This window comes from Phasianus colchicus, chromosome 4 (assembly GCF_987193195.1).
Source record: "Phasianus colchicus chromosome 4, bPhaCol1.hap1.1, whole genome shotgun sequence".
Lineage (NCBI taxonomy): Eukaryota > Metazoa > Chordata > Aves > Galliformes > Phasianidae > Phasianus > Phasianus colchicus.
This window is the reverse complement of record NC_143439.1, coordinates 39,371,983-39,398,019: the sequence shown is the minus strand read 5'-3', so window position 1 is coordinate 39,398,019 and position 26,037 is coordinate 39,371,983. Positions and strand designations below refer to the sequence as shown.

The 26,037-nt window shown below is 44.3% G+C and overlaps 1 protein-coding gene across 2 annotated transcripts in view; it reads right to left on the bottom strand.

Moving 5' to 3' along the window:
- The window catches only part of ELOVL6 (ELOVL fatty acid elongase 6), a 65,879-nt gene extending 44,511 nt beyond the window's left edge, over nt 1–21,368 (bottom strand). For both annotated transcript variants that reach the window (XM_090139264.1, XM_031596943.2), the window contains exon 1: nt 21,081–21,368. In XM_090139264.1, the coding sequence (XP_089995390.1) occupies nt 21,081–21,169 (89 nt within the window). In that variant the 5' untranslated portion in view covers nt 21,170–21,368. The remainder of the gene's footprint in view (nt 1–21,080) is intronic.
- Nucleotides 21,369–26,037: the final 4,669 nt, after the last annotated feature.

Below are 26,037 nucleotides of genomic sequence, written 5' to 3'. Positions count from 1 at the left end.
TCCCGTTACTTTACAGGTTCTCTAATACAACGTAAGCAGCTTTACAAGGCTTAGCTAGTCTCTGCTGACCTAACTGCACATTTCACTCCTACAATAAACTAAAATAAACAGCCTGCTTCCAAAACAATTGACCAATTAACAGCGATTTGGTGATTTTCTTATTACAAAATAAATCCCAGTCTTTCAAAAAGTCAAAATCAGACTTATCAAACAACAGTGGATTAGATTATTATAAACCTCTCATGTTGAAAATGACAGACTTCATCTTAAGAAGCAAACCAGTACTGTGCTAAGATTCTTGTGTGTTCTTTTGTTTTGTTTATTTTTTAATTTCCAATATTTTGAGGTGTTTTTTTTTTTCCCTTAGCCTCTTACTACATCAAGAGCAGTCCCCATGTTCAAATCCCCTTTGGCTGCAGTGTCTGACCGCTCCCCGATCAGCCCGCTGGTGCTTTTACAGGATCTATCTGCCACTGAGTCCCCGCGTCCCCGCAGAGAGCAGGAGGTCATGGCTGCTGCTCAGAGCACCCGCAGAGCTGGCCCTGAGCTCAGCGTGGCCATGGCTGGCACACAAGAGTCAGACTCCAGTCGTCGACCTGCCATAAACTTCTCTGGGTCTGCTCCAGGAGAGCCAATAACTGGCTTTTTATTAACAGACGCATTTAGTAGATAGAAGCTCGTGGAATTTACTGTCTGGAGCATCAATGTCTATTGCACTGTGCAAAAGGGAAAGAGGCAAGGATTTCACCCCTCTACACTGAGTATGTAGTGATATTGGGAAGTACCAAGAGGAGAGGGTGTATAATTGGAAAAGAAAAACAATTTTCTCAAACTTAGCTCACCACTCCTGTGATGGCAGATGCCTTTAAATCGTTACCATCAATGTTCTGAACTAGTGCATTGTTAGGAAAATAAATAAATAAAAACAAAATGAAAGCTAGGCAACACTCAATTCAGCTCAATCTATCAGGCAGAAAATTGCATATTGATAAAACTTACTTCACAAGGGTTTAATGCTCTTCTTTTCAAGGTTCTAGTTCTACTTTAGCTAAGCATTTGGTTTGCAAAACCCCAGAGGCAATTCTATAGAGCGTTATAAACATATTATCATTTAGCTTTATGAAAAAAAAAGGTTTGCTATCCACAGCCCAAGCACAATGCCTGTGGTATTTCTCAGTTTCTCATTTTTGGATCTTCACCTCCTGGCTGATTCATTCAGGCAAAGGTATAGATGAGCAAGCAGAATGATCCAATGGGAATTGCAAGGCAAAGGTACCCATAGGCATTGCTACATGCACCATGTGTAACAAAACTATGTAGGTAAGAGATTAAGCAAACACTTGAGCTGATCTCATGAACCAGTGACTAAGAGCAAAGGAAGACACAGTTCATTCCAAGCAGCTATTTATGTGGTGACGAGCCTTATCTCCCTGAGTGCCACCATAAGCACTGATAGCACATGAAAAACTACGCATGGGAGGTGGATTAATAGATATTTTTTACCTTGTTTCACACGCACACAAGAAAATATATAGAAACTCACTATGATGGGAACTGACAGGAAGTGCAGCTGAAAAGGCAAAACCTTCTGAAGTGCCAAAATGTTTTCCACTGCTGCGTGCCATTCCACATGTTTACTTAACTATGTGATGTTCTGACTACCTTAATATAAATGCAGTCAGGACCACCATGCACTCTTCATGCACAAACAGGGACCACAAATGTAGGCTGTACCTGCCCATTTTCTCTACTAGGCACTTCCCTAAAGATTAAAAACATGAAGAAGAGCTGGGCTTACTTCCTTCATGGCTATAAAAATCAAAGACCAAAGTTCTCAGAGGCTAATCGACACAAGACAAATCAAAAAACAGCTGACTACCCAAAATATTTGACTGGTGGACATCCTCAGCCCTTGGGAAGAAATAAGAAAAAAAGAAAGAAACCTTCTGATGGCTACAACAAAAAGCATTGCATAAGGCCTTAACTATGGTCCCGGTAGAAGGAAAACCAAAGGTTCGGGCAATCTGTAACCCAGAACATATGTCCCACATCTTCCATGTATCCTTCTGAAGATAAGATACCTGACAAGACAAACAAAAGGAAATGCTGCGCAAACAACTCACCATGCAATTCTGAGGTGAAATTTTAATTGCACAGAAATAAAGGCCTTCAGCTTTATCATTACAAAAGCAGTTTTACCTTTCTCCTCTTGCATGCTTGAATTTCTCTTGATTGTGCAAGTGAATACATCACTTGATTGTGCAAGTTCTGACAAGGTGACATTTATTCAGCAAATATATATAAGAGACTGAATTTCTAAAGTTACATGCATAAATGCAGTCATACGCTTTCCTGCCATTATTCCAGGCTGTCACTTAAATACCATCCCTCCGATGCAACTATGTATAAAAGATGAGCTCTCCAGTGAGCACATAGATTTGAAAGGTTTTCTATAGCTGGATATATTACATACCCAATTTCATATTTCAACTGGATGTTCATAAAAGCCTCTTTGATGAAAATGTATGGGGCAGGAGCAAAATGGAACTTCACTCAGGAACGTCTAAGCTCTACCACTGTATCTTCACAGAATCACAGTGATCATCGAGTCCGACCCCTCCTGCTGAAGCACATACCCTGTAATAGGTCACACAAGTAGACATTCAGACAGGTCTTGAATATCTTCATAGAAGGAGACTCCGCAACCTCTCTGGGAAATCTTTCCCAGTGCTCTGTCATCCTTATTGTAAAGAAGTTCTTCTGAATGTTAGTATGGAACTTCCTATATTCAAGTTTTAGGACACTACTCCTTATTCCATTGCTACATACCACCAAGAAGAGCCTGGCTTCACCCATTTCCATCCTACCTCCCTTGAGATATTTATAAGCATTAATCAGATCCCCTCTCAGTTTTCTTTTCCCCAAGCTGAACAGACTCAGATCACTCAACCTTTCCTCATATGGGACATGCTCCAGGCCCTTTATCATCTTTGTGGCACACACATACCTTAACAACATTGAGAACCATCTTGCAGATGAGGGAATTAATCACTAGTCAAAGAAAAAGGAAAAGAAACAATGTGGATATTAAGTTATAATATGGTATTTTTCATCCTTTCCCTTTCTGTGGCTTACAGAGCATTCTGGTAGCAATTCCCTTACTGTATTATTTAATTTCTTTCTCCATGTAAATTGTCATTCAGAAATCATTAAGCAGAGAAAACATTAAGAAGACATAATGATAACTGAATGACAATTCATTTACGTCTCCATCCATACATTGCAGATATGTATGCTGGATAATCCAGATTGCTCATCCAGGAAGTATTATGAAAACCCATAGCTTTTATTTGCTAATATACCAAGAGACTTAGAGAACCATTGCCTGCATCGTGCTCCAAGTCACACTTCCGGAAAGCTTCTAGTCCTTTGGGGCAATTCTGGAAGTTTCCTGGCTTGTGTGTATGCAGTCACAAACTCTACTCTTAGCTGCCTCAGATCTAATGCATCTCTGAAGCCAAATTAAAGTACGGTACAATTTTGAGATCTTCACCAGCAACAAAACTTACCATTGGCATCTCTAGAATTGTTTCTCAGTACTTAAGCCTGCCTCTCCTTTTCAGTAAAAAGAAAGGATGTACCCAGCAGCTGAGACTGATGCTTGGCTGCTGCTCTGCTCTGGTTACTGCTATTAATTATGCACAAATTCCTTCAATTTTCAAGGTCTTATGGATGTCTTGATTCCCTAGTTTCACTCTGCTGCCCCTTATTAACGTTTCAAAGACTTGCCTGCCTCAGGTGGTCTTTTCTTCTGTTTTGAGCTGTGTTGTTACTACTGCAATACCTACAGTCCCTGTGGATCCTGCTCCAGGGATGTCTGCAAGTAGGACAGAGCCAAGCCCATAGAATCCCACAGGTGCAGTCTTTCTGAAAGTGTTCTTGCGTAATGTAGGTCTGAATTCAGCCCTTGGTATTTTTAGATAGCAAAGTGAGCTGAAACACCTTTCATTACAGAAGATTCATTGCCTGAATCAGTTCCAAACAGGTGTGTGTGGGGGCATCACATAAAGTTGATCAACACCACTCATACAACCAAGGGTACAATTAAGGGGAAAATCCCCAAACAGCTCAGCCTACAGATTTGCACAGGAAATGCAATGGAAGTACAGCAACACATTTCTTCTCTAATTATTTCCTGTTTACAAAAAAACAGCATTGAAGGGATCCAATCACAGTAATCACCACAGTAGCTAAGCACTGCACAGGTTAATTAAATTTTGCAAAGAGAGGTTCACCATGTCTCAATGCCTCCCTGCTTCAAATTCCCCCTGTCCTTGACTGAAAGGAAGAGGTTCCAATATGCAATCCCATTCACAACTCACTATTAACTATGCTTAGGTTTAGCAGTATTTACACATACTAGAGTTACGAAGAGAGAGCTAAAAAGATGACCCAGAATACTGCAAATTCCTTCTGGTCTTGCAGAAAATGGCAGTCTCAAGTCCCTTGCCACTGAGCTAATTTTCCTACTTTTTGAGATGCTGACCAGAGGGGTCGGTGTTTTCCCACCACCACCTTCTCAGGCTCATCCTCCAGACTTCCCACTTATTTCCCAAGTATTTATATTACTTAAACACTGGCTTGAACTAACTCTAATAAACAAATATGCAATAGTTTTAGCAACAACTAAAATGTACAGAACTAGCTGATCCATTCATTTTTATAACACAACTTCCTAACTTGTATCCTATGAAAAAAGGCAACTGGCTCTAAACACATCACAAACCTGTGTTTCTTCTCTCCTCACACAGGCAGTTCTGCAGGTGTAAGACTAGGGGAAAGGATAACCAGTGCCCATACGCAAGAGTTTACAGCAAGAGTTGTCCACCATTCTACTGAACAGTATTATCGTAGTTCTGTATTGGGCACTCTAATCTGTGCCTGATCACCTGTTATCGCTGAAGGATAGCTTGTGTAAACTTGGATGTATGATTTTATCACCTGCTAAAAGGTTTCCATTTAAAGACAGAGCTATGTCTGCTTCTACAGCTGACTATCATGCAAAATCCCGTGCAAGACATCCAGATTTCCATACACCACGTGCTGAAGTTTCTAAGCTCTCAGGGATCTGGCTGATTTTACCCTCTGTCTGTAGGAAAATATTTGCCTTGAGAAAGACTGTTGCAGCTATATTTGCTCTGCTATGCTATATACAGTTAAGGCAGATACTATAATTGCATCTATGGAGAGCAAAAGAAAGGAGAAGCACTAAATAAAGACAAAAAGCCTTGATGTAAAATGATGACTTCATAACTGAAGAATAATTGCATCAGAGATTAGATGTTAGTAAAGACAGCATGACTGTACACATGGAATAACCTAAAAGACAATTGTGAATTTGGAGAGCATTTTCCCACAAGGTGAGAACATATCACCTATCATTAAAAGCTGAAAAGGTCTTGTCCTTTTTGCTTCTGGAAGTCTGTCCTTCATGCTTCACTTCCTATCTACTTGGCTTAGAACCTGGTCCTGATTCATCAGTCCTCTCTCCACAAAGCACTAGACACATTACAGAAGTGTATATCAGCTTTGTTTAAAAATGAAGCATCAAAAGATTTTTTAAGCTGAACAAATGAAAATCTGAAAAAGGCAAAGAGCAAGCAGTGAATGTCACAGAGATGCAATAGTGACAATGGGAATGAAATACTCCAGGTTCAGCCAGATGAGTTTCGTCATGCACATCTTAGCTGCAGAATTTAAGCAGTGAAAATACTGTAGCCCAATGTGAACTAATAAAGTGCCAGGAGGAGTCTGGAGGCATACTGAATTATTCTTGATTAGCAGAGAAATAAAATGATGCTAATACCTGCAGAACAATAGGTCTAGTACAACTTCTGTAAAAACTCCACAGATCTAATGGAAAATATCCCAAGTGGTGCTTCCACTTGGTGCAAAAGTATTTGTCATGTCCAGAGAAGAGTCAATGGAGTAAATTGGTCAGATGCAAGTAACTCCAAAATGACTCCAATACATCAGCACCTCTTTGTTTAAATATTTGCTTTATTTCAAAGACTGAAATATATTTACTCATAAATCAGTTAAATATTTAAATCCCAGGATTTGTACACATTACCTCAAGTTATTAGACAACAAAAGCTGATCCAAGGAAGGTTAGCAGGCATTTAATGTGGAACCAGAGACAGAAAAGTCTAACAAAATATACAGAAAAATCATAGGAGGATTACATCCATAAGAGAATCAAATCTAGGTATGCATTTGAATCCCTTTTGTAAAATTAGCACACTGTTATATGGCTCACAGTACAGAAGAAAATTTGTCCTATGGCATTAGGGGAAGCTTTGCAGGGGAACCCTTGGCAGGGCTGGGTTTGCTAGCTCAAACACTATGTCAGAAACATGGCAGCCACAGGTGCAGACATAAAAGCTCCTTTTGTAAATGCTTCTGATGTCAATCATAAAAGGTATTCCTTGTAAGAGATGAACTGTCAACTGGAAGATGCTCTCTGATAGCTTAGCTACAGTGATACAGCAGCAATTCTCAGTAAGACAGGAAATCATGAATAATTTTAACTTTAAAACTGATACGCTGACTCTATTTTTTAAATAAAGCAGGTGTATATGTAATGCGCATTTACTTTAAAATCTGACTTACAAGATCAAAATGTCCGTATCCTGGAGTACCACTAAATCCAAGCTAGATTCATTTTTAATCACTGCAAACCAGGATGGAAACTGTCAGCTACTAGAGGGCAGATTAAATTTTAATATAGTTCAGAAACTCTGGAACTTACAATTGAATTGCTGGAGAAGCATTCTTATGCCAAAAGAAGTTCAAATGAAACAGAAAAAAGCAGCGGCTGATACTTATTCTTGTGCTGTAACCGGCAGGATGTTTCTCCCTGGGAACCTGAAGTGGGCTGGAAACACCCAGAGCTGAGTTTCATCTCGGTGAACAGGGCTGTATGGTCTGTTGGACAGCTTCTTACACCTTCTTGGCTAGCACACTGTTTTATGCCTCATTTGAAACAGTCCAAATCTGTTCCCCTCTCTCCGCACCTCTGCTGGGCAGATGCAGTCACTCTTTCCAAAGTCAGCTGCTGATGCTTCTACAACTATGTCAGTCTATCTTGAGAAGATGGTTTTAAATTTTAGACCAAATACAGTGCCGAAGTCTACACTGGTTAGCAGAAAGAAATTCATCCAAGGATATGGGAAAAACAAGTACTCTTTCAATGAGCTACCAAGTCTGAAGCTTTAAAAAGCATCAACATACCATGTAGGCCAGTAAATAGTAGTGGATTAAAAATGAACGCTAAAGGTCTATTAAAGTCATTAAAATTAACTTGTTAGCCTTAATAACAACTAACTGCATTAAGATGTCTCAGCATGCTTGTAAAATAAACAGCTGGAAAATCTGGCCTAAGAGAGAAGTAATATATGGATGTTTTCCCATCTCCGCCCACAGCCCCAAGCATCTTCAGGAGGTACCAATCACTTCCTTGTATCTTAAATGAAAAGCAGGATGGCCTGACATGGGCAAAGGAATGGATACGGAGTTCTGGTTCCCATTTTCACTCCTGAAATCTGCACTGAAGCAGCCATTCATCCCTCAAACTCACTGTGTGGCTGAGGAAGGGAACATCAAAACACTGCTGCTGCCTGGGGTTGAAGAGAGATCCTCTGCTGCAGTGCCACTGCTCACCCTGTCCTGGGACACAGCATCATGCTGAAAACAAAGCCCACTCAGAGTACGCAATACCACTGACTGATAAAGATGAGGTGCCTTTTCTAAAGCTCTCATATTACTGTCTATTCCAGGGCTGGTTTCTGTTTGATTGGGTAAAATGAATATAAATTTATCATTTGCAAATAGGTTGTGCCAGATTTTCTCTGCCAGTAAATATAGCACAAAAACAGAGGAAGCTGAAGCAGAAAAGGACTAATTTAATGGAGGACATGCTTTGGTCATCATTTAGTCCTCACTGAATGGGTCCACAGTGCCAGGCACTGCTTTTGAGAATCATTAAGAGTAAGTGCAAAGAGTACACACACCCTCCTTGTACTGTTTACAAATATATTTAGTACAGTGCATACTCAGAATCAATGACAAAAATGTAAATCCAAAACCGAGCAAAGTTGGTCCCAGGTCCTTAGTATTGTCACTGAAATGCCTGGAGGGCTTTCAGTTTGAGAAGCCGACAGTCATTGCTGCTACAGAAACATTTAACAGAAGAAAACACCAGAGAAGCTGTGCATTTCATGCCCTCCAGCACTTGCAGAAATCCCAAATCAAAAATGCCAAGACTTTCAAGTTCTTGAATTTCTGTTTGCAAATGCCAGATGTCCCTGGTGTGACTAAACCTGCAATACCCACACCTGCAATAAGCAGTACCATAAATAGAGGTTAGCATAATAAAAAAGAATGTAGAGGTGTGTAGAGGTCATAACTTCAACGCAGACAGGATTTCAAAGACATCTTCAGTGCTGAATTAAACTTGGTGATGTTGGGGAATGCTGGCTGCCCACTCCTGCTGTGACGCAAACTGATGAGCAGGAAAAGACAAATGGGAAGAGCGTGCTTCATTTACAGCAATGCTGCTGTGAGGTTATCCTTCCTGTGTGGTACAAGCTCCTGGGAATGGGTATGTAATGCTCTTTGATCCATAAGGGAAGAAGCTGTCTGCTAACTAGCTTCCCGGTAATTGACCATGCAATGTCATTCCTTGCATGAGGATTGCTGGTAAAACACTGTACATCATCTGACAAAAAAAAAAAAAAAAAAGAGAGAAAAGAACATTATATGAGGGCAACTTCACTCAGGGAGAGGAGCTGGGTGAATCTCTTCAGGGAGCATCCTGACAATCTTTGTTTCCCTATGCAGAGATGGCAGAAGCAGACCAGCAGGGCTCCAGCAGCCTTAAAGCTCCTCCACACTCCTAAGCCATGCCCAGCTCCTGTGCTGCACAGCTTGGAAACACTTTCACATGGGGATAGCCTTGCAGCAAGTGACAGAGGCACAGCAGTCTCTCCCATGGAGGCCCTTCATCTCCTTTAGTTGATTGCTGTTGCTCACTTGTATGTGAGTAATTTTAACATTTGTCTTGAAATGCACATATTTTTCACCACAATCACAGGCAAACACGTGCACTCTGATCATAGAGTATCCAAGGTGCAGCCCTGGGAGCAGAGATAAAAATCAACACAACAGGAAACACAAGGGAAAAAGTCAGCACCAGCATGAGTCAGCAACTGTGGGCAGCCTTGCTGGAAGCAATGCAGGCAAAATGAGATGGGAAGCCGTATCAACCCAGTGACGCTCCATCCCTGTACAAAGGGCCCCACTTGCAAGGAGGGCAATGCATTTTCATGTAGCTTTGGGGAAGGTTTTCCTGCAGATTTCTTCCATTTCTCTGCTTATGCAGGAAAAAGAAATCTATACCATGTTTAGAGATGAAAGGGTTATGGTAGAGATCTAGTCACTTGCCACCACAAAGACCACCTGGTCTCAGAATTAGCCCATTGGCATTGTAGGCCAGAAAACGCTCCACTGAACCTGTTTACAAATTAGCCTGTGTCCTGGCTCATCCTGCCACAAGCTCTGCAAACCAAGTCACTGACCTTCTGCCTTTGGCCAGGGAATCACACATGGCTGCACTGCACTTGCTGGCTGCAGCTACAGAAAGTGGTGAGTAGGACAAGGCAGCAAGGGACAGGGCTGGGAAGTCTTGCAAAACTCACTGGGTTTCAAGCCACCAGCAAACTTATTGCCAATTGCCCATTTTTCTGATATGGCACACAAAAGCCATCACTAGCCAGCGTTTCTGGGAAACAGGCCCTTGATCCACCACATAACCCCATTTGCCACATATGTACTTCCCTCATGTGTTGTCCCTCCTCTCCATCACAGTCCAGCAGGAAGCCCATGGAATTGCAGCTGAGCTCAACTTAGCAGCACTCACATCGCCATCTGAACAAAGCTATGTCTAACATACCACCACCATATGTAATCCCACAGACTGGAATGAATCCCAAACATCAGTTTTCAGAGTGAGGGTCTTCGAAAGCCCACAGTTCTCCAAAAGGGCGTTACCCCTCTTAGAGCAAGACATATAAAGGAGCCACTGATATGCCTGGGTTTGCTCAGCACAGCAGAGGAGGCTGAGGAGAGGACTCATGGCAGCTGCAGCTCCTCATGGTGAGCTCTGCTCTCTGGGGACAGTGATGGGCTCGAGGGAATGGCACAGAGCTGTGTCAGGGGAGGGTCAGGTGGGGATCAGGGGAAGGTTCTGCACCAGCGGGCATGGAATACCCTGCCCAGGGCAGTGGGCACGGCCCTGAGCTGTGAGAGTTCAAGGAGCCTTTGGACAATGCTATCAGACATAGGGTTTGGATTTTGAGTGGGCATGTGTGGAGCCAAGGAGTCATTCAGAACTCACAACTTTTGCGCACACTCAGGCAGCCAGAAGAAGACTGCTCAAAGTGTGTGAGCCACAAGCCACGTGTGTGCTTCCATGGGCGCTAAGTTCTAACAGACATGTCATCTCCATCTCCTGTTGGTTTGTTTTTGGGAAAGTCACACAGACAGCCTCCAGAAAAGCCACCTGGAGCAGTCAGACAGTTTACTGCCTTCATCAGGCCTTTCTGAGGCTCCACAGGAGGTCATGGCCCCAAGCAACACCATGTCAGGTGGCCTTGGCCTTCTGATTGCAGCTACGGTTGCATGCTCCAGATTCAGCAAACACCGGCAAGCCAACCCACTCTGACATCTCCCTCATGAGCAAGGAGCAACAGGGAGGCTGCTGTGTTGCCCCACAAGCTGGCTGACATTCAAGGGGCAAGAAAAACACGTGCCAGTACAAAGATTACACCTGATGTGCTTCAGTCTACTGTATGTATGAAGGGAGGCTGTCAAAATTGCTGGAAATCAAAATCTTACTTTCTTTTAATGTCATATAGGAGGTGAGAAGAGACCTCATGTGAAAGTCAATGAAGTAGTCAAGCTAGCCTGATGAGATTTTCAGGCACAGAGGCTTTGAGTAGCAACCAGAGCAGCCCCAGTCGTAGTGCAGAACCACTACTTGCAAGGCAGCTACTACCATTAGATATGTTAGCTAGCTTTCTGTCATTAAAGCATATAACTCACCTAGCACATGACTGTAAATGTTCTGTCTAGACCTTAGTGAAAGGCAAAAGGATACTAGAAAACAGTACCTCTGCACAGTAATACAATGAACACAAGTGTCTCTATTTCAGCAACACATGAGCTTCTTGAAATTCCACCACAACTCATTCTTGAAAATTCAAGCAAGGAAAACTGACTAAAGATGTCTGAAGTCCAATTCATGTCCTCTTTAAGCAGATGCAACATGATCTAATTTAATGGAACTGGACCTACTCTTTGCCAGCAATAAATTTGGATTGTAACTAATAAGGTCATCAGAAGACAACCTGACAAGACAAAAGCCTGCAGAAAATCATAAAAGGAAAGCAAAGCAAAATACTTGTGGTCTGTCAAGAGGCTCCCTCAATCACATATACCATTTAAATTGTATGTAGTTCGAAACTGCTCACCTTACTTACAAAAGTTCAGAGATCCAAGGACCACCCCCAGGATCTTACATACCTTGCAGATCTACCCTAGAGCCACTGGCCTTCCACCAGGGAATATGCTTCATGACGTCAAAGCTGCTGAATTCACAGGGACTGCTAAGGCAAGAAGAGAATTTGGAAAACCTGAGGTTGAAATCTGTGCTCCCAGCTTTAATGCCGATACACAATAGTTGTTTTCTTAATCTAGTCCATTTTTCTTTTCAGTCAGGGCATGCTACTAGAAAAAACAGAGGGAAGAGCACTGCTCGCTCACCAGTGTTAGATCTTGTAATTATTATTTCTGCCTGAATTGCCTATTTTATCAGCCTGGTGTGCATCTTTCCTACACGTAGACACAATTTCCTTTCTCTTCATATTCTTCTTGCATCTCTTCCAATTATTCCATTTACAATAATGACCACTTCAAAACATGCAAGTTATCACAAACATTTTACATACCAGTTGCCATATTACATTTACCTAACACACACAATTTTAGAAACTTTCTCTCTCATGTTGAAGTCAGCAGAAAATTTACTATAGATTTTACCCAGGATTTTCCCAGCTAGTTGCAGCAATGTGCTTTTTAGCACATGAGACATGACACAGGCTGAGCAAAGCTACAAACCAGCAGCCTTCTTTTGTTATTGCTCTATTCCGGAAATCAAGGACCACGCAACTACATCTGAAGGCAATGTACATGGGCAGTGCCTTGAACAAGGGCATCTTGTGTGGTATTGGACAAGAAATGAAGTAGTATGAAGGCAGTACAACTGGCACGAATTGCCAATCCAAGTAAGATTTAAAAATAATGGATTTAACTCTAAAGTGTTTACAGAGTTCTGAAACAACAAATAATGATGCAAAAAACCAAACTTGTGCTCTGTGTACACAGAGCCATTGCAAAACAGAAGGTCACTACAGGACTGTTCTGGTGTGAGTGGTACCAAAAATAGTACTTTCTTCATCAGGCATAAGATCAAAAAACAGTATTTAAGCACACAGGAGTGACCAAGTGAGGTGAAAAGTTGAACAAGGTCAGTGTCTTGCTTCAGATAGCAGCCAACAGCAGTCTCTTATGCAACAATGTAAGCGGACAGTGCCCTCACAAAATAATGAAAACATTCTGCATCTCAAAACACTTTTGTCTCTTGAATAACTTGCTTCATCATGGGTCCATAATCAATGTTGTGTACGCAGTCAGTGTTCACTTAATGCAAATCTGTGATTTCAGCTTCTACCTCGGAAACACAAAGATCACCAGCTGTCAACCAAAGACGATGAAGAAACCACAAGCAAGCAATGAATCTAAACCTAAGCTGTCCAAAAAGTTCTTAGTTATGAACAAACACTTCCCTTAATTGTGATCTGCAAAGACATGAAAAAGGAGTTGGAAAACCAGTCCCTCAAGGGAGCACAAAAAAGCAAGAAAACCCAAGGCTTTCAGCTGCCTGTGTATGTCATATGTCTGAAACCACAAAACTCCCATTAATATTTACAGAAGTCCTGCATTTGGCAGATGCACAGGAGAACTGGGAAAATTCCCTATTAAAGCTAAAATAATAGGAAAGCCAGACTTTGTAAAGATTTCTAAACAAAACCACTATCTGAACAGAACAGTGCAACAACTTCGGCATCCTGCTTTTGTTTATACTTAGGGGAATTTACTACCATCTTAAATACCTCTTAACAGCTCTAAATGTAAAAGAAAAAAGAAAACCAGACAACCTTATTAGCCAGAGGATCCAACTCCTCACTAATATCATGTTGGTGTTCTTGCTGTGATGAACTTGGCCCACTGTTTCTTCATCTTAAAATGTTAATTGGCGTTCCCCGGGATTGCTGTTTCTAGGTGTGTTTATATGACTGATGGCTCAAAACGTACAGGGTAAATATTCATCCTTAATAATACTCCGGACTGACCATAAATTTCATGCCCAGGGGTAAGTGAATTCATCAGATTCCAGAATCAATGCATTTGAGTTGAGGCGCCATGATTGTGGATGATGATCAACTTATTTTTCACTCAATTTCCGAGCTTCATATGCTGGAAGAAATTACCAGTAAGCTTTAAAATTTCTACTTAAAAGTTATCATCAGAAGATGTCTGAAGCTTTATTAGACTATGTGAAGGACAATTCCTTTCATAAATTTGCAATTACAAATGGTCCAGACTTTTGCAGTTTAATCCCATGATAACAACAGCAAACTGCCTTCTCTCCAATATTAGAACAGTTTCTTACTCTCCAATTACCACAATCAAGGAGAAAGACTTTGCCCCACATCCTTGCCAAGAATGAAGTCTTCTTCAGTGCCACACAAATATAAAGTTGCATGGTATTAACATAAAAGCTATGTTTTCTGAATTCTTCTAACACAACTACTCATACAGGTCTTACCATCTCAGAATAACCTCTGTGACACAGTTAAAACACTCAAACAAACAAACAAACAGTAATACCTTAGAAAGAAATTGCCTCATGTTTTCCAGCTAAGAAGCTAAGACACATGGAACAATTTTCAGAGGTGACATAAGCCCCCAACGTTCACTGAAACCATGGGACTTCAGCACATTCTAAAGTACTATTCCTGGATGATGGATGTGGGTTTGTACTATGGGCTATGTGGGTTTCGGCTATGGCTATGCTCAATTTGAGGCTGGGTTCCACACTCAGGGATGGATGTAGTGATCATCACTCCCCTGTATGCTGCACATTGCACAAACTATTGCACATCCTCTGCAAAGCCCCAGGATCTCTGGCACAAGGTAAAACTCCTTCACCACTCCAAATAACCACTCTCCCTACACAGGGTCAAAGATTTCTTGGCAGATACAAGATCTGCCCATCATTTCATCACTTTATGGCATGTATCTTCTGCAACATTCTGGCCAATTACCCTGGCAGATCAGGTCATGTTACTTTTGGAGCATTTCTGCCTGCTCCTGAGTCCATAATTAACACAAGTAAGCCTCGTGGCAATCAAAGGTAAGATTGTTGCCCCCACAAGAATCAATAAGGCTTGCAGCTAAAGATGCGTAATGGAGCACAGTACAAAGGGCACAAGGAAAGTTGCCATCATGTGCAATTGCTACTTTGGATGGGAAAGCAATACTCATTGCCGCTTTGGCTTTGTCCCTTAGGACCAGAGTAATAAGTTGCACCAGCAGAGGTTCAGATTGGATATTAGGACTTTTTTTTTCTCAGAAAGAGTGGTCAGGCACTGACACAGGCTGTCCAGGGAGGTGGTGGAGCCACCATACCTGGAGGCATTCAAGAAACATAGATGTGGCACTGAGGGATGTGGTTAGTGGGCATGGTAGGGATGGGCTGGGGTCGGACTAGATGATTTTAGAAGTCTTTTCCAATCTTAATGAAGTGACAGAGCTTCTTCCTTGAATTAGACCAGGTACAAGCACAGCCATGTTGCTACCCACAGCACTGCCTGCCAGGATGCCACTAACCTGAGCATCCCTGCAGAGCACCCCACTGGACTGCACTTGCATCCCACAGAAAGCCCAGGGAATTCTACATTGTGATACATAATTATGGAAGCGAGAATGGCAGGGCTCACAGTGCCAGAAGTGCTGGGGGCTTCACTCAGGGATGGAGCAAGGCGCTCTGTCAGCACAAAGTAAAGGCACATTTTTTCTGCATCAGGACAGGACAAGATTCAAACAGGCTAACAAAACAGTTTACAAATAAAATAAAATAAAATAGTATTGTATAGCAATACACAGGTAAAGTTGTTGCACTAACAGCTCATGTCAATACAGTCTGAGTCAATAAAAAGTTTATTTTACATTTCAGCTAATGCCAACTTACATTTAAAAATAATATTTTAACCTCTGACCATTTCCATTAGAAAAAAAAAACATTCAACTCTCTCTTGATTAAGCTTTCAAAAGAGCATTTTCTGTCATCTCACTTCTTGCACTCCCAGTGGACCCTGTACTACAAAATCACTCTCAAAACTACAGAAAACTCCATAGGCACTCAAAGTTTACCCCTGAAGCAAAAAGGGAAATCCCAACTCTATATTTTCCTGCATTTCAACAAACTCTGAAGCAGAGCAAAGTCTCTGTGCTCACCCATCAGCTTGTCTCCATTGCCCACATCCCCAAGGCATTTGGGGAACTAGTGCAGTGCTTACACTGTTAGGAAAACAGCAACATTGCAGCCTTTCCCTTACAAGATGTCACCCCTTTTAATCTCTACATTTATCACTAAGAGTCCTCACATGAAAGTCAGCTGAGAAGGGCTCTTGAGCAAAGTGCAGAGACTGCGTAAAGAGTTAAAAGAATAAATAAGTACAAACGTCTCTCTATCCCCAGTGCCACTACAGGCAGCTGTGGAGAAGACATGAATCCCAAACACAAAGCAAAAATTTGAGGGTTTGATAACTGGCCAGACCTTTCTCTGCTGAGGCCAACATTAATGGGACCAGGCTTTACTCCTCAGGGAGTAATAGATGCTCTGGTCACAAAGGCTGACTGTATTCAGTGGTCTGGGAGGACAGTTACATTAAGTAGAATAGCAAATGGAGTTATCAAAAGTCCTAACCATGCTGGTTGCATTCTGTTCTAATGATATGAACCTAGCTGAAGATGTTAGCTATTTTTTCAAAAGTGCCAAAGTAATTCAGCATTCTATTGCTCTTCCTAAGTGAAAACTCTCCTTAATATTCAAATTTGCATTTGCAAATAATGGCAGTTTCCTAAATGAGTTCATGTTGGCCATTTTTACTAGGTGGCTAGTCCCATGAGCACACAGTGTTTCACATACAAAGCAGAAGAGATTTCTTCACTCTCAAAAGCTTAAAAATTCATGAAGCTGCACAACAAGAGATGTACTCAAACTCCGGGAACAGGGTGAGGGAAAGGCCAGTGAGTGTGTTTCAGAGGCAGGCTGAATCTAGAAGTCACCAACACATTTATCTTCAGGATGATATTTCTGTGCCACCATCTTTTCTGTTCTGTTGTTTTCCTCAAGCACATACAGAGAAAGAAAGTACATGATCACCTGAACTCTGAAATAACAAGTGCTGTTGCTCCCCGCTGGCTCCATCCTTGCACTTTCACAGAGGCAGAGTTCTGTGATGCTGCAGTACATCAGTCTTTTGCTCAGAAAAGGATGGAGGAAATGCAAAGGACTATTTCTATTCACTAATTTCCATGGCACCAACATCACTTCATACCTTCAGTCTTTCAGCTTTCTGGACAGTTTGCACCAGAGAACAGCAGAACGGCCTTCTGGGCACTGGAGTAAATGTAAAGGTAACCTACATTCTCTGAACTTGGTCAAATAAAACAGCCTCCATGGTAAAGAGCAGGTCCAGTGCTGCATTTTGCATCCTTGCCATGGCACTCAGGAGAAGGACAAGGTGACCGCAGCATCCCTCTTCATGTTCCCCTGGCATTTTGCAAGGACTCGGTTTAAAAAAAAAATATAAAGAAGTAGCTTACATTGATCTTAAGCTGCAATACACATATGCCTGGAGTGATAGGCACAGCCTCTTATTCTTGATTTTTGCATGAGGTAAGAGTACTTAAGTGGATTAGAGAAGCTTGTTCTGCATTTAGGAAACAAACCTGTCCAGAACGATGGTGTCTGCATGAATTATTAAAAGGAAAGCACATCTTGAAACCCAAATTGGCACACCTTCTGCCTTTCCACATCTATTTTCAATTTGGACTGGAAAGAGAATTATAGCGGGGCGTGAATTTCTCCCAGAATTAGAGGTACTCTCAGTCTCCTGCCACATAAGAATTTCAGATAACAAAAGGTTAAAACCAACTTTTCGAATACAAAAGCATTTACACTAATCTAGGGTCAGAGTTAATTTCACAGTCATGCCTGAATTGCCAGACTTTCCACAGGGCTTCACTCTCTCCTACAGCTTCATTAACAAAAATGGCCACTTACTACAGCACAGCCCCACAGCATCCTCAGGGAGCAACTAGCTCTGCTCTCATCCTCCTGCTGCCACCTGAGAGCTCGCTGCTGGCTGACAAGGGGTAAAGGAAACAGAGAGACATGGAGAGGGATGGGGGGAGCAGAACCCTGCAGTGCAGAGCCGCCAGGGCACCAATGGCTCAGGATGGGATCCCAGGGCTCTGCCGCCGGTGGCGGAGCAGCACAGGAAAAGTTTCTGTGATTTTCGGCAAGCCCTCGCGTGACGTCACCCCAGGCAGATAATCTCGGCGCAGTCAGCACAGGCCTCCTGCCTCCCCATTGGCGAGCCCCTCGTCAGCAGACATCTGAAGATAATTATTATTGGCCAGACAATTATAACAGGAACAACTGTCACTCGGTGCCGATGCCCCAACCTGGCGCTCTGCGGCGCGGCGGCACCCGGCTGCCAGCGCTCCCGCCACCCATCTCTGCCACTTCAGCTCCGGCCACTTTCTGCCACCGCAGTGCCTGCAGCCAGGACGGCAGCGCTGCCGGCACCTTTGCTGCATGCCTGCCTGAGCCCGCAGTCCCCTGCAAAATCCACAATTTACTGACTGAAAGAAATGAAGGGCTACAGCAGCACCTACTCTCATGGAGCAGCTTGGTTAAAGATAATAATATTCTGCAGATTATTTGCTTCATCTCTTTTCAAGGAAGTTTGGGAGGAGGTAATAGAACAGCTTGATCCAAGAATTCATTTTAAGCAATAGTTTTAACAAACTTCTGGATTAATTCTTATCTTGCTGAAATCACAACTCCCACAGCACAAGCACCATAAAATAATGGGGTGCTGCATCTTACATGAAAATCCAGCTATCTGATCACAGATGGTGTAAACAACCACCTTCACACAACACGAGTGCATGTTGCTCCATGGGACCCGATGGATCTAGCAGCTCATTAGCCTCTCCCAAACCTGCTGTTACTGGTGTGGGGTAGGGGACCAGCTCTGCCCCTGAGACTGGTGGCCTCACACCAACCCTGCTGCCATGCAGTAGGGCGGTGGGATGCATGAGCTTGGAAGTACTGGGAATGGATAATTCATTTTCCCTCTGCATTCCAATAGCAGCCTCTGTACAGCATAGCTAATGTAGGCCCATGCTCCAGAAAGCCTTCTCACTGTGGGAGGAGGGTCTTCATAAACTGAAAGAGGAATACCTAGGATGGGGTAAGGAGGCCCTCACTCACTTCTGTCAGATCTCTCAGCTGTCAGGAAGGCTCCATCCACATTAGCCTCACAGGGAACACTTTCAGAGGCAGACTTGGGAGTGAGAACAACCCCAGCACGTACGTGTGCTGAAGGCAATCATGGGTGTTTCCAATGAGTAAGGTGCCAAGTTCCCTGTGACATTCATTTGCCCTGAGGAGCAGCTTGGAGTGGGAGAATGGAGGCAAAAGAGGCTCAGCCCTGGCAAAAGAGAAGCAGCCATGTTGTCTCTTGTACCATCACACATACAGACCAACCACACTGGTACTCAGGGGCATGACACTACCCCAGGACTCTGCGTTCAAGCTTTTCCAGCTTGGCTGGAAAAGTCATAATTAAAAGGACTTGTTAGTATTTAAACAGCCCAAAACCCAGAGGGTATGTAAAGGGATTAATATGCTGCCTAAATCTGGTCTGTCCTCATATGCAATCAAGTTGGTCTCCATGGATGTTCCAAACCCAGAAGCTGCTCAACACTTAGAGCCACTTCTTTGCCTCTTACACACTACAGATCTTACTTATTTTTTGGCCTTGTAAGGCATCGAGAACTATTTCTGAAATGGAAGTAAAATAACAAATGCCACACCTTTGGGACTTGTTTACCCACATTTAATGACTAGTAAGAGCATAAATTCTTGCCACAGACTTCTGGGAAGTCAGACCCCTTAGTTCATCCTCCTGTTAAAGAGGAAAAAACAGTATTTATCCCTACTTAATAACTTCATCTCATAGTCAAGATGTGTGCATCCAAGTTCTACCTACTAAGCTGGGAAGGCAAATACTGCCATCAGTGTCAGTGCAGACAAACATTCAGAGTAAACTGATGGGAAGTGGGGAAATCTCCTTGTACAGCCCTTAGCTGCTGTGTTTTATTTGGTAGTCTTTCACCAACATCTCACGTGCTGGAACAGGACCAGTTTCATTAAGTGAGTAAACTTCCATCAGATAAAGATGCGTTAGCTAACTTGAAATCTGGGTATTTTCAAGAAAAGCTTGCTAGGAGAGAGACTGCCGCAGGCACGGCTCCATCTTGTTCCCTGAAATGTCCCTGGGCCAGACTGCTCTTCTCCTTTACTTTCATATGAATCAAACTTATGAATGCATCAGCTCCTTTACAGAGTGAAACTACACTGAGACTCCATGCACATCTGGAGCATCCCATCTCTCGGGCTGCACAGCAGAGCAGAGTCGATGCCTCCTCTGTTGGGCCCACGCAGCGGGGCCTCACGCTGATGAGTCCCAGCTAGCTAACTGCAGCAATCACACAGCCAGGGAGACTTCAGTAACACTGCCTAGCATTTACACAGTGCTTGATGTCTCCCAGGCCCTCAGTAAACAGCATCTCAGCCACCAAAGCACTCCACGAGGTAATTCAGCATTATTACCCCAAGTCTCTGCTGGCTGGGGAAACTGAGGCCCAGGAGAGGTTATGTAATTGTCTCAAGGTCACATAATGAAGAGCAGGAGAACCACGAGGACGACGCAGGAGTCCTGGTTCCCAGTCATGTTCTTTAATCTGAACTGCATCTCCTGTGGCTCATCCAGCTAATGCATATCGCAAACATCACCCCCTCCAACCTCTTTACCAGTCTGTTCTATTCCGATGGCAGTTTTCTTCCAGAATGTGGACAAAATAGGAAGCATCCAACACTCGCAGGCCAAGAGCACCTATATGCTCTCATTTCTCCAGAGACATGAGCAGCATGGGGTACCAACACAAGTTACCCACACTAGCCATTATACAGAGTGCCCACGCGAGTAGTGAGCAATACAGGGTACCCACACAGCTCATCTGCAGGACGACAGGGATACGCAAACCACAAGCTGGTCACTTTGCTTATCCCGCCCTTAAGAAAAGCGCAGACGAGACACGGGAGGATGCCGCAAGCCCCTGCCCGAGCCCTACCAGGTACCCGGCACATTCCCGCCTCCACGGGCAGGGGCAGCGCTGCCCTCCGTCGCCCCGCAGCTCCCCGGGCTGAGGGGACCGAGGGGCCGCGCAGGACGAGCCCGGGTCCCGGCTAAGGGAGGGCGGCAGCGCGGCGCGCCGCGGGCGAGGCGCGCCCGGCGAGGCCCAGGCGGGCGGCGCGGGCGAGCGGCCGCGACGGGGAGGGGGACCCCGGCCCCAGACTCCCCGCGCCGCCCGCGAAGTTGATAGCGGCGCGGCTGGAAATGAAGTTTGATGAGGGATCCGGGGCGGGGGGAGCGGGGCCGGGGAGCGGCGGGGCCGGGCAGGTAGCGGCGGAGCCCCGTGCCCGCGCACGGCGCCGCGGGGCCGCGCAGCCGGCTGGGCTCAGCGCCGGCACTCACCAGTTCTCCTGCATCCACTGGATGGCCTCATGCTCGTTGAACTGCTTCTCGAATTCGTATTCCTGCAAAGTCAACACGGACATGTTCATTGGCCCGGTGGCTGCGGAGCCGCTCCCCGCGCCTAAATGCCTCCTGCCGCCTCGGGAGCCGGAGATCTCCCGCCTCCGGCCTGGCCGCCCCGCCTCAGCGGTACCCCAGGTTTAGCATAGCTCCGCTCCCCTCCGCGCCTCTCCTCCCGGGCCCGCCGGTCTCCTCCTCTTCTGCAGCCGCCGCGCCGCGCAGCGCCCGGGGGCGGCGCGGTCTTAGTGCCCGCCCGCCGCCGCCGCCGCCGCCGCCGCCGCCCGGGACACCCGCCCCCCGCCGCCCCCCGATCAGCCGGGGAAAGGGGAGCCCCTGGCCGTGCTGGCAGCCAAGTACAGAAGCACGGGGTGAGGCTTAGGCAGCAGTGCGCTCCCCAAAACGCCTCACAGCCCCCCGGCCTTTCTGCATCTCCGTTCAGTACACCTGCTGAGGCTGCGGGCCCCGCAGCAGCGCGGTCCCCGTGTTTCACAGCTCGGCCCGGCCCGGCGTGCTGCGGGAGCGCTGGCCTGCAGGAGGGTAGCCCCGCTTAGGGGCCGCTGGAGCATAGATCTTCACTCACACCTAGGGCAGAGACCTGACCCAGGGCCGTCACCTGCTTGGGGTGTACCGACGTATCCTTCATTTCATTTTTCCTGGCACATCTGCCCCGTGCTGTTGTCACCAGCTGAGTTCCTCTGGCTCCAGCAGGGCCAGCACCTTGGCCACGCTTCTCCCAACAATTCAGGCTGAAGGCAGGGCATAGCCCCTGCTAGCTTTGCAGTCTGAAGGCAGCGGGGTTCCCACTTTCATGGATGCCAGACATAAGCAGAGCAGAGCCAGCACAGATCAGCATGCCCTTGGCTTTTGTGGATTTCAGTTCTTCTTGACATGGAAGTGTTTAACATTGTCCAAGCAAAGAAAAAAAAGAAAAAAAAAACACAACATGGAGCCCTCAGGATGTGGGTTACTAACACCTAACCTGTTTGGTGTTTCTATCTGCATTTTGACCACTATGCTCTTCAGCATCATGTGTTTCAGCTGCTCACACTGAAATTGCAAGGCAGTGCTGAATTATTGTTTATTCTCATTGTACCAGAGGCCCTCAGCAGATCCAGGTCCAGCAGTCTTTCCTCGGAGAGATTGCTGTTTGCATAGACATGATGCAGTAGCTCAGGAACATTCCTCTCCCTGCTTTCCACACAGAGAAGGGCAGCTCAGAGCTTTCCAGAACTGCTTCCTGCAGCCACCAGACTGTAGGTGGGGTAGGGTTTTGGCATAGCGGCCTTCCTTCACTTTCCTGCTCCTGGTGACTGCCCCTGAAGCTACTCAGGGTATGAGCAATAGGAAGGCTCCCCGCCATTGTTCAAGGAGCAATGCAGCTCCACAGCAGCTCTCTACTTGCATGACCTGCTCCTGTGCCAGCCTGGCTTCCTGTAGGTTAACCCCAGCTATGCTACTCCAGCTGAAACATCACCTGGCAGTGCCCTCGTGGCAGCATATGCCTGGGCTTGCTCCAATGGTGGACTCTACTCATGCGTCTGAATGTTATCTTTAGTACAGGGATGTGGAGAAATCCATTCACAATTCAACAAGCACTATTATACATTAACTTGCTTTTGTCGAGCGTGACTCTTGAACAAGTAAATCTGGACACAAGCTTTGAGAGTTCTGTACCTACATTTAGGTGAAGCAATTTGCAGCCAGTCCTTTTTCCTCTGCTGTCCTGGTCCCACGTAGGCTACCTGAATATTCCTCCCACTACATGGCTTACTGGATGGTAACACCTCCACTTACAGCACTTAGAGAAACCTGCATGGACACTGAAAGAGTGTGTAACACCTCCACAGCCTTGCTTCTAGGTGCTTATATAAGTTGCATTTGAGAATAGTAAAATACATAGCCTCTTTTAGGGGAAAACAACTGTTATATAACCATTTTAAAAGTAATTTGTTTAATTCTTACATGAAAGCAGTGAAAGTTGTAAATATCCTTTCATGAGGAAGGGTGGGGTGAGAATGATAAGGTTTCAAAATAACGTCTCCAAAAGACAGGGAGCACAACCTTAGCAAATTTTCTGCCTGCATTCAAGTGTATACCTTTATATTTTTCCTATGGGCTCCTTGTCTCATTCAGTAAGAGGCTAGTTATCAAGCATTAGTGTTTATTCCCCTCATTCAGGATGCCTCTTAAAGCTGTACAGAATGTGTAGCAACTAAACACTGCATTCTATACCAGATAGACAGCAATGCCATTTACATTTTACCCAAGAACATTTGGTTGAATAATGTGAGCAGGTTCATTCAGGGTTTACAAAGAACTGTCTAATCAGGTTGAGCACCTAACCATCATCATTCCTGCTACTAAGCAAATACTTTTTCCTCCCTTGTCACATTGTTAAATTACTACAAAAACCATTAGGCATCATTGCCGTGAGGAGTGATTTTGAATAGTTTGGCATCCCGATGTATAGCTGGATGTTGACTAAACTCTTAGCAGCTGCTGGGAAATGAGACGCTATATTGCTGACAAGTCAACATAAGGTATGGTAAGTGGCAACGAGAGACAACATCGTGATTTAGACATAGCATCAATTACTAAAAGAAATAAAAACTTGAAGGAGGACTGTGTACTGAAAGCTTTTTTTCCATCTGTATCAACTGATGTATTAAAGGGTTTAATTTCTCTCTACAATTTTGGCTGTCTTGAAAGCAAAACAACATACAAATAATGGAAGCCAGAAAAAGAATGAGAGTTCCTATATTCTCCGTAATCTGGAAACAATTCATTAGTGCCCTTGGATGGTGCTAATGGCAGAATGAAGTAGGTAGGCATCTCTGAGACTACTAGCTGGTCCTGACCTGTCCTTCCAAAGAGAATGTTTTCATCAGGTACCAGGGAATAAACAACAAGATGGCCAAGGACCACTTACTGTCAGCCCAAGCTTGTCTATCAGTGAAGACCCACAACTAGGTCGGTCAGTGCCACTGCGCTGTACTGGGGCTGTGCCACAGCCTGAGTGGCTGCTGTGGTGGGCCCGAGCAAATCCCACTAACAAACTGCTGAGCCTGGGCAGCCAGCTGGTAATAAATCTTTAGTCAGCACTAATCAGAATTAAAATGTTGTAAAGGAATTTAAAGCTGAATTACTGTGTCATCTTCCAGATCTGTAAAATAAGCCATGTCTCAACATAATCCTATTCTGTTGCACTACAGTAGCCAAAGACTTCAAGTTGATCACATGCTTAAAAACCAACAGAGTGCTCTGAAACCACCTATCTCTAAGATCGCTTGCATTATTCTTAGTGCAGCTCACACCAGATAAAAGGGAAATGACAACGGGCAGGAGTGAAATGCAGCATAAGAGTACAGCTCCCATGGGCAGCTCAGACAAAAACCTGCCCCTCCGCATCACTGGGGCTATGGCTTAGATGGATTAGATAACAGCTCGGCGTGTTTACAAGCAAGATGATGAGAGCATTGCTTTCACATGGTTCATTTCCTCACTCCCTACCCTCAATATTTTCTACACAGCCATGAGCAGCAGAAGCATTTCTCAATTCATGCTTAAGCTTCAGGCCATGGTTCTGTGGCAAGAAGTGGAAAATCTTTTGTGAAGCACTTTTCTGAAGTACACAAAGTCTTGTGCATAAAATGCAGTCCAACAGCAAAACCTTCCACATTATAGCCATTTACATATAAAAATTGGTATTTCCCATTTTTCTATATTTTAGCAGCAGTTCTAAGTGTGCCCCAGATGGTATCCATTCATAAACAACAGGCAGGATTTATCTTCCTACATACATTTTCTGGAAGTACATCTGCAGATCTGTAGAGGGTTTCATCCCTACAAGCCAGGGAGAGAACACAACTGAAGGTTTATTTTCTTAACTAGACTCTAGGGTTTGATCCCATCAGTAAAACAGAGAAAATGAATTCATTTTCCCTGCTGAGAGGTCAACAAAATGATCTATTTTTTAAGGGAAGGAGGCAGAAGAGAGAAGTGAAAGGCAAAAAGCTCACACAAGCACACAAGTTGGATACCTACGCTGGCCACTCTGCATACTGAGATCACACTGCAGGTCTATGGCAGAAGATGGAAGATGAGACAGGCTTTGTGGTACTTGATGTTGGATGTTAATACATATATTTGCTTAACAGTCCTATATACTACCTTTTAAATGTATTAGGGTAAGAACAGGAGGTGTGGTTGAAACAATGAGATCTGTGCAACCACGTTGCTCTTATACTGCAGTATGAAAGAATCACAGGAGCAGAAAGTGGTGCTTCAAGTGATCAATGATGTTATTTTGGGTGTGCATCTGTGGGTGGGTATGTGTTTATTTTGGGTGATGTGGAGAGATAAGGCAGTAAAGAGCATGTATACATCAGCCTTAACTCTCCATACTTTTTTGCACTTCTGGAAAACCTGTTTCTGTATACTTCAGGATCCTTGAAAGAGAGCAAAAGCCTGACTGTTGCTTTGATGAAGTGGCTGCATATGAAAATACTGGGCATCCTGAGAATCTTGTGGTTGGATTTTGTCTTTGTGGTTTCAGCCTTTAGGACAGAGCTTATCTGCCAGCAGTGGTTAGGAAAGTGTAATTAGACAGGCTTAGGCTTTTCACCTGCTTTTGCTCTGTGCAGGTTTATCTGCTTCCAGAGCCAGTAAACTGATAACACTATCTCTCCTGAACAAACAAGTTCCCTACTCTCACTTGCCTAAAAACCTTAATATGTAACAGTGGTATTGCCAAACTGCTCACAGGCTCCATCCGAGCCATCACAGCTTGTAGTACCTATAGATCTTCAGTTTGCTATAGAATTTTGAGGGGCCAGCTTGCAATGGCTCTGGAAAGTCCTGCTGAATTCAGCAGGGATAAGCTGTGTTGCAGTGCTTG